Raw genomic sequence first — 9292 nt, 5'->3', positions numbered from 1 at the left:
CAGTAATGGATAGTAGTCAGTCTGAAGGTTGTACTAAGCTCTTCACTCTTGTGGTGACGTCCCTAATTCGGGCCCCGGGGAGGCAGCAAACTTGCCTAAAAAGAGGGTCTCATCTGCAGGTGGGTGCTTCTGTTCTGCACAGGAGGGAATCACCAGCGACCATAACTCGCCATTGTTTCTTCTTGGCACTGGTCTTAATGCGGGTTTTGTTGTGGGAATGCCATAGATGATGCTGTACGTCACCAGCTGCTGGGAAAATGTAGGTGGATTGAGGCCAGCTCAGATTCCTTGCACTCTTCAGACTTTTGAAAGTGACATTTGTTCTTTCAAGTGACCAAATGTTGGACTGAGCCGGTATAACCTCCCCATTGATCTGTTAGTTGGCCAGGGTGACAAAGCTCATACTTACAGAGTCGTAGAATCACAGAATGGTTTGGATTGGAAGGGACCTTAAAGATCGTCTAGTTCCAACCCCCCTGCCATCAGCAGGGACACCTTCCACTAGACCAGGTTGCTCAAAGCCTCATCCAGCCTGGCCTTAAACACTTCCAAGGAGGGGGCATCTACAACTTCCTTGGGCAACCTTGCCTATTCACAGAACAATTTGTTGCAATAACACATTTTTCAAGGTTGCTAGTGTGGGGGTGACTTTATCACTTGTCAAGCAGGCGGGTTCAGACTGGGTTTCCCCCCTTTCCCATGGCACAGAACATTTGTATGAGTGAGTGGTGACATCTCAAGTGCTGAAGATGTTGTACAAAACCCAATGAATTTTCCAGACATAGCACCATGGTGTGTTACATGAGAACAGGCAACTTCACCTGCTTTGGGTCTTTTGCCTAATGACTTTTGCGGTCATTTATTTTGTTAAACTCTCTCTTGGCTGAAATTCTCACACACAATTTCTTGGTCTCGTATCACGTGTTTCTAAAAGAGCCATAATTATTTTTCCTTGCTCATTTCAGAGAGGTCCGAGCCTGTGCTATTCCTATGGATTTAGCTATCATTCCATTCTCTTTATAACTTGTCTCAGAGAGTTGGCACTCGTAAAGCTTTATTGCAGTAGAGCTCCTTATGGAAGATCCCCTGCCACAAAGTCTTTTTAATTCAAATAGCTTAGAAAATGCTGTTTGGCAACCCCAAGGAGGCAGGTGATATTTCTTTTCCTTTTAACAAAAAAGGATGAGGTGAGTTGCAGAAAGTTGGGTAGGGAGACTGTTGTGTATGATGATCTATTTGATATTTTTTCTGGGAACCAACCTATGCTGCAATCCATTTTGTGCTGGCCAGGACAGGCAGAGGAGTTGTTTTGGATTTTGACTGAGCAAGAGTAGTAGTGCTTCAGAATACTCAAAGACTCTGAGTGCCTCTGTGTTTTTCTGTGTGTGTACACATGTGGAGAACACAGTTCACCAAAACCCAAGGTTTCTGTTCCTGTGTCTGGCATTCTTTTCCTTCTAAGAATGTAGACAAGTTGCTTAGTTTGTCTTTTTTAGTCAGTTACATGTGAACACACATACCAGCTTACCAGAACCATGCCAGAAACTCCAGCTTCATGCTTGTTCCAGCAGAATAAAAAAGGCTGGATTGCTGTCCTTTTTGCTGGTGATGCTGGTAGGCTGGAAGCATCAGGGGAAACCCCCTAGAAGAGGCTCGTAAGGGAAATAATAGCTGTAAGAGGTCTCTGCCCTTTCTTTCCAAGTGATTGATTCGTGTAAGCAGCTTTTCTCAGCAGCAGCACTGAAAATTGAGACTGTCACTGCACAGACTGTGAGCTGCAGGTATCCAGAATAATTTTTGCCCAAGTCAGTGTGTGTTTGAAGACAGTAACCAGCAGCAGGAGCCATGAGGAAGCCAGCAGGAGAAGCAGCAGTGGAGCAGCAACCAGATACAAGCTCACTTTGAGGGGCATGCTTTCCTCTAGTCTGGACAAGTGTTTGGCTATTCTTTGCTTAATCCTGGTTTCCACATATCACAGTTACCAAGGTGTTCAGGGTCACCGTGTTATTCACACTATTGAAATTACTCCTGCTTGAATAATGCAACTCAAAACCTTTTAAAACTGACAGGAATCCTGTTCTTAGCTGCTTTGACTGTCAATGACAGACTACCACAAGCTCCTTCTGCAATTCTTATTTGTGCACTGAGGCTTTGGCAGTGAAGCTTTTAGTTGTTGTAGTTGATGTGCTGGGGTAGCAGAGAGCTGATGCAGAGGGGTTTTTTTCCCCACTGCGTGAGGTTACTTTATAGCAGCACATGAAACAATACAGTATTGTTAAAGGGGCATAAGTAATTACTATAAATAAAACATTTGGCATTGTTACACTAAACATCCTATTAAGGGTCAAAGGAAATGCCTGTTATCTGCAAAGCCAAGTGAAATCTTACCAGCTTCATCTGAGACTTTTTCTGAACTAATTCTAAGGGGAAAAACAAGAAAGAAAAATATTATTTAAAAAAAAAAGACTGAACCAGAAGAGGCTTTCAGTGTAGGGCACAGGACTGGGTTGCTCCCAGGGTTGTTGTCTTCAGACAGGGATGTTACAGCTCGTCATCAGCTGTGTCCTTCACCAGGAGGAGCTGGGTATTGATGGTGGAGGTTCTTCCTTCTCTTGTGTATCCACTGTCATAGGCTGTACTTTGACCTTGCTTTGCATGACTGCTTTCCTCTTGAGACATGGGTGTTTGGGTGCTGCAGCAGAGCCGTGCCCTAAAGCAGAGGTTGCTATTAGTGTGGGGCCCTGCATCGTGAAGGTTGAGATGGGCACCTTACAGCTCTGGCAGCTGCAATAATGGTAGTGACAGTTTCTGCTGCTTTTCCTGCTTGTTCCCATTCCTCCTCTGCCTCATCTCTTCTTTTCCCTGGAAGAGAAGGACACCTCTGAAGTGTCAGAGCAGTGCCCATGGTCAGAGCTTGGTAGTCCTTGGAGGAATGAGCCCCTGCAAGTGGTTCACCTGTATCTTGGCTTTGATTTGAATGGGTGCAGAAGTGGGAGGCTCCATCAGCTTCTTCCTTTGGTAAAGGCATGACATGACCATCATCATCTTTATCACAGCTCTTTGTCCCTGCTGTCTGCTAGGGAGAGGAGAACTGGGCATACCAGCTTGTGCCATGCTGGGCTGTGAGAAGGCAGGACTTGGTGGCCAGGGGTCCTGAGCATGGCCTGCCTAGGTTTAGGTGAGCATGGAGATTGCTGTTGCCTGTGCCTGGCGGTGTCTTGAGGGCATCCTCATTGCTTAGTCCTGTGAGAGGGCTGGTACTTTTGGCAGCTGACCAGGACCCTCTTTAGGAGACTCCATGCTCTTTCCAGGCGTGGCTGCTGTCTTGGGTGCTTCCTTGCTGCTTTTGGCTGTGGATAGGACTGTGCTTGGGGGTTCAGACTCAGACTGGGGTTAAGGAAAGCTGGAGGCCACTCTGTGGTGGGCTTCAAGAGGTATGAGGTGCAGGTGGTGGCTGGTGCAGGTCAGACTGATGGTCTGAGGAGGTATATGCAGGAGGAGAACCAGGTGCTGAAGGGCTGTTTGCAGAAAGACAGAGGGGAGAAGGTGAGTATTCAGGTGGAAGAAGGTGGGAGACCTGCCATGGAAACAAAGACCTGGGGCGAACAGTGATGGTCTCCTGCTGCAGGGGCTGAGCTGCCAGGGTGAAGTGGGTGCCAACCCTAACAGCATAGGTGCAGAGTATACATGAGTATAAACATAAAAGAAATCTAGGATGGAGATAAAAACAATATTTGAATTGAGAACATCATCAGTTAATTATTTATCAGTAATTAAGCAGATAGATGTTGAAGGACTAGTTGAATAATGAAGTCTCTAGTGGAACTAGGATGCAGTTGGCTTTGGAAATGAAATATTAATCCTATGTGCATGATTGCAGTGGAGGTGTTAAACTCAGCATATTTTTCAAGAAGAAATAGGGGATGGTAAAAATCTGTTTTTAAATGTAACAGCTGCTAATTAAAATAAAAGTGCATTTATTTGTTATTGGGAAGAGATGCCACCAGTGCAGCCAACACGTAACAAACATGTATGGAAGGCAGGGAAACTGTCAACAGGTTAATTAATTTGTAATGGCCTGGAAAAAGCTAGATTGTATGTGATGTCTTAGCAGTAAAATCACATTGTAAAGCTGAAAAATAAACTTTGCAAGTAGGAACTGTGTGTTCTGCATATCCAGTCAGGGGGTCCAATATATAAGTGAACATACAAAAAATGGTATATAGTGATTCTGATGGAACAGCTGTCCTGCAGCACCTAAGTTGTTAATTAACATTTCACCTGATTATTCTGCTGTTGAGTGGACAGGTACAGTTGGACTCGATGCTCTCAAAGGTCTTTTCCAACCAAACGCTTCTGTGATTCTGTACTGTGTTGTTGTATGTAAATAACCACATATCTCTGTGATGTTGGGAGAGTTATTGGCAAGAGGGTGTTGAAGAAACAGTAACTTGTGAGTGCAGATCCCAGAGTGGAACAACTGCACATTTAATACCTCTGCTGTAAAAGGGCCTTTGCCCTGGAAGTGCACACAGTACACACCTTGTCACCTCCAAGGGAGCCCCTTTGAATGATTTAGAGCCAGAGAGGAACTGGAATTACGTGAAGAGACTTGAATAGCAAAGAACAAGGAAGCTTTGAGTGACTTGGAAGCTGTGGCAGTTGCATCTGCTAATATAAATTCCAAATAACTGTTAGGGGGAAAATGGCATTAAAAGAGGAGTAGTGGAGTAGCATAAGTCAGTTGCTAGTGCTGAGAAATAACAACCAAGTGCAGCAAGGGTGAAGGTGATGTAATGTGTTAGTCTCCAGGGGCTGCCAGCAAGCAGCAGGGCAAACTGTGTGATACGTACGCGAGGTTACTGGCTTACCACCTTCAGACAACCATTTAGATCCCATTTAGTGCGAAAATGGAAATGCTCCCTCCATTTCCCATCAGGCACCAGTTGTCTGTGTAAGCTCCAGTTGTACTTGTGTGCATACTGTGTGCCCTCAAATTCTTGTAAATTGTCTAATTGTTTAAAACTTTACCTGGTATCTTTTTTAACCCGTTAAGGTTAAAATTGTACTGTTCCTTTGGAAATAACACTCAGCTTACAGGTCTCATTCCAGTTGTACACTGCGATAGTCCCAGTACCACCAGGTGTGTTACTGGAAAAATTGCTATGACTGCTGACCCGCTGTTAACGCTGGAAGTCCAGCTTGTGGTGCAGCGAGCCCTGAAGGCAGCCAATGTTGCACACAAGCAGATGTCTGATCTGCCACAGGGCTGCACGGTCCAAACCACCAAGCCCTGCTTCTGCCTCTGGTCCCTGTGAGAATGGTCTCCTACCACTATGGGAGCTTGGAACTTGGCTTTGCATCCTAGAGTTATCATTATAATAGCCATTTTATTTGTTGTGCAAGCTACATTGGCTGTAAAATCAAACACTTAGCAATTGAGTAATGGCAGCATGTTACGATGAAGAACTACACACTGCCTCAAACCTGTGCAGGCCATCGTGAGGCAAGCTGAAAGGGTAAACACTTCCAAGAAAATCCATTGCTTGGTCCTGGTGAGAAGCCTTGAGCCACAGGAGAGTTTGCAGTGTCCTTGCTGGACTCGTGAGCAATAGTCTGCAGCTGGTAGACTGTCTAAAAGGGAAATTGCAGCCTTGTAACCCAGTGCATATAGTATTGCTACTGCTAGTAACACAGCTGAGGCTGCTTCTGACCTTGTTTTGGAGCTCCCTGGAGCACTGTATTGAGCTTGTTTAGCCATAAAATCAATTGTCTAACATCCAGGTGGCTGCTGGCCAGCTGGTTTTACTTTTTCTGAGCTTTGCATAATTACATGGCATAGCCATAACCATAATACAAATAATAACTATTCTCATACAGAGAGTGTTATAGAGAAAATTCCTGTGATATTTTTATGTACAAGTTAGAGGTAGGGTCACTCTGTGTCAAATGAAACAGTGATGACACCCAGCATAGCGATACAGTGTAGAGGAGTACAGACCTGGTATGACAGCAGAGACCTCGGAGATGGGGACACAGGGGCATTGCAGAAGAGCACAGGTATGAGTGTGGCATGGAATGGGGCACAGGCTGACTCCAGAGACCCCTGGGCTGTGTGCAGCCTGCCAGTGGGCAGCTAAAGAGATGCAGAACTGGGAGATGGGCAAACATGGGTTTAGAGGTAACAAAGAGAACGTGTCCACTGGATGTTGAACGTGCCCCATAAAATAATTTGGGACATAACATGAAATCACAGAACAGTGAAGAGAAAGAGACATCCAGTGCATATCTGAAATGTATGAAAATTAGCCTCAGATGGATCATAGAGGGAAGTGGGAGAAGCCATCACCAACACACCTCTCAGCAAAGGAGTTGAGTTGCCACCTCACCTGAACACTCCTCTTTTCTATGCAGCCCTCTTTTTCTCTTTTTGTCTGTACTAAAGAGATCTGAACTAGTAACAATAATTGTTCAGGCTGTTAAGATTTCAATTGCACTAGAAATAAACTGTTGGTTTTACATATGAGATCATTTCCTTTTGTCCATTAGAAGGTTTGGAGTATACTGTAATACTAAGATTACTTTTTTAACCATATATCATACATAAACCATGAAAGCAACAACATTTTAATCTTTTTTATTGATTTTTATCTACTATGGAGCTCTTGGGTTCATACCGAGCAAGAGTACTCGGAATGCTAGCATTGGTTTTTACCAAGGCCTTTTTCCAAGCAAGTTGATCTAACATTGGGTATTTTTACTTGCTTTTAACAGATTTTGTTAGGATTAGCATTGGCTGTAATGTAAATCTTTGTGATAGAGCAGTTGCGTGTTTTGGATGTATACATTTAAGCCTTCTGAAACCTCAAACAGGCTCCTTTGTTATGTGAACATTTATGCAATTTGAATAATAAAAATGAAGCAGTTTTACTGTTTCACTGGAAAACCTGGAAGAGTTTGTAGGGTAAACAGTCATAGGATATTTGTGGATCTTAAGGGCAAAGCTGACAGGAGAATCAACATCTAAGATAGCCCGATACGATGTCCAGGAAACAAATGGAGTAAAACCAGCAAGCTGAGAAGATTAGTGTTTGAAAAGTTCTGTGCCTGCTACACTGAAAAGCTGTAAGTTGTTGCTTCACCACTGCAGGCTGATAATGACATAAATTAGATCCCTGCACCTTGACCTCAGGCAAGAGCACGGCTGCCTGGAAGTCTCTGATGGGCTTCTCTATGTTTCTCTCCCCTCCAGGTTCTCAGCTCCCTTGGGTACCACGTGGTCACGTTTGATTATCGAGGTATGTGGTCTTCTTTTATTATGAAACACATTTAGATGTCTCTTTTTGTAGAAGCAACAAAGAAGTTGCTCTTTTCTTTGGATCTCAGGGGAGCTGTTGTTTTATAAATACTTGCTGCCAGCTAATTAGATGTGATTATTGCTTCTTTTTTTTCCTCATGGGTATCCAAAGAACTTCCAGAAATTTCTTTCCAGTGCTTTCCTTTATAGTGCTGCTTTCTGATGTCTGGTTTGGTGGACTCTGGCTGCTGTCTGTCCTCATGCGCAGGGCTCATTGGCTTGTGACCTAAGGAGCAGAGGGTGACCTAGGCACATATGCTGTCACAGCATCCATTTAAGGCCTCCTCCAGGTGCACACCTGGAAACTAATAAGCTTACCTAGACGTAATCGTTTGGATATGATCTAATTGACTTTCCTGAGGTCACACAGGGAGCTGAACTTGCACTTCTTTTTAAAAGCTGATAGGTGAGATAAGATCTGGAGTAAATGATTTGCTAACAATTGGCAACATCCTCAGCAGAAGCCATGACCATTTTGCAACTCTGTGCCGCCAGCAGTCAAGCATCTGCTGCTCTTTTATTCCCTTCTTAGTTTTTAAGCCCTGGCTGCAGTGTAATGCCACTGGAGATAGAGGAAAGAAATTAATCCGTTGTGTTTTTATCAAGACATCTGGGAGAGGTTTATTTGTAGGAGCTTGCCCTGTTTTTCAGTCTTGCTGGCAGCTGCTTTTCTGGCTGCTTACTCATTACCAGAAGGGATATGGGATGCTTGATGCTTAGCATAAGACATGTAGATGTGCTGCAGTAGTCATAGAGCCAAAACAATCAGGAGGGTGGAAAATTGCTTGAGGGCATTGATTGAACAGCATGGACAAACTGATGTTGCCACAGCTTTGTGAAACGTGCTTGTTTTTTGACCCGAAGCATCCAATTCCTGTGCTCTTAGAGACTCTGCTGACAGATTGGTTCCATGTGTGCAAAAGCAGCTGAGGTTTGGGAGCTGGACTGATGCAGATGGGTAGGTGCAAGAACACAGCGTGGCAGTGTTTGAGATCCAGCTCTTGTTTTTGTTGTTGACTAAACCCACAAGAACTCCTTGGCAGCCAGCAGTTACCTTGTTTAAATGAGTGTGGATCAATTGGGGCTTTCATCCCCAAATTATAGAGGTAGACAGTGAAAGTCCACGGCCTGGGTCCCTTTGCAGTTGCAGATGGGCTGCATGGGAATTGCTGTCTGGCTCTGCAGCCCAGTTTGTGCGATTCTCAGAAGGAATATTTGTGTTTCAGGCTGGGGTGATTCAATAGGCAGCCCGTCAGAGAGGGGAATGACCTACGATGCCCTTCATGTCTTCGACTGGATAAAAGCAAGAAGTGGAGACAACCCTGTCTATGTATGGGGACACTCCTTGGGCACGGGGTAAGCATCTAATCTCAGTAGGAATTAGAAGCTTCTGAAAAACATTAAATGCTGACCTAGGATGAAGGTGCTGTTTGCCATAATCCCCAGGCTGGTTTGGCTTGGAATCTGTGGTATAATTGCTGCAGAGTAGCTTCCCCTTTGCACCCTACAGAGTGATAAGGGCCACAGTGAATGACTGTGCAGGGGTTGGTCTTAAACCTTCATTGCACAGAGAGAAAAAAGACACTTAGAATAATATAATGCAGATTGACCAAGGGGAAAGAAGGTGGAACTGCACTGATCTCTTCCTGTGGTGAACTTATGTCTGTCTGTCCTTTGGAGCAGAACATCAGCCTTTTCTGATACTCTGCAAGAGCATCTCAGACCAGCTGCATGTGCGTGTGACGTGCCCTTACAAAACACTTCCCTCCTGTCCTGGCAAGCATGCCATGTGTAATCAGGACTCGTGCAGATGCCTGCACGACTACACTGCTGGCCATCTGTGACATTTACGTGGTCCTGCCTAGCACAGGGAAGTTCGAAGTGTCAAGTGCCTTTGCCTGCGTGTTTTTAACTTTCCTTTCCTGCTTTCTCCCT

At 44.6% G+C, this 9292-nt stretch overlaps 1 protein-coding gene across 1 annotated transcript in view; it reads left to right on the top strand.

The window, feature by feature from the left end:
* ABHD12 (abhydrolase domain containing 12, lysophospholipase) overlaps positions 1 to 9292 on the top strand; it is a 24430-nt gene that overhangs the window by 10624 nt on the left and 4514 nt on the right. Inside the window, exons 5-6 of the mRNA XM_010178239.2 lie at positions 7253 to 7298; positions 8584 to 8713. Coding sequence (XP_010176541.2) covers positions 8622 to 8713 — 92 coding nt within the window. The 5' untranslated portion in view covers positions 7253 to 7298; positions 8584 to 8621. The remainder of the gene's footprint in view (positions 1 to 7252; positions 7299 to 8583; positions 8714 to 9292) is intronic.

This window comes from Antrostomus carolinensis, unplaced genomic scaffold (assembly GCF_000700745.2).
Source record: "Antrostomus carolinensis isolate BGI_N321 unplaced genomic scaffold, ASM70074v2 scaffold9111, whole genome shotgun sequence".
Taxonomy (NCBI): Eukaryota; Metazoa; Chordata; class Aves; order Caprimulgiformes; family Caprimulgidae; genus Antrostomus; species Antrostomus carolinensis.
This window is presented reverse-complemented; position numbering and strand designations above follow the sequence as displayed.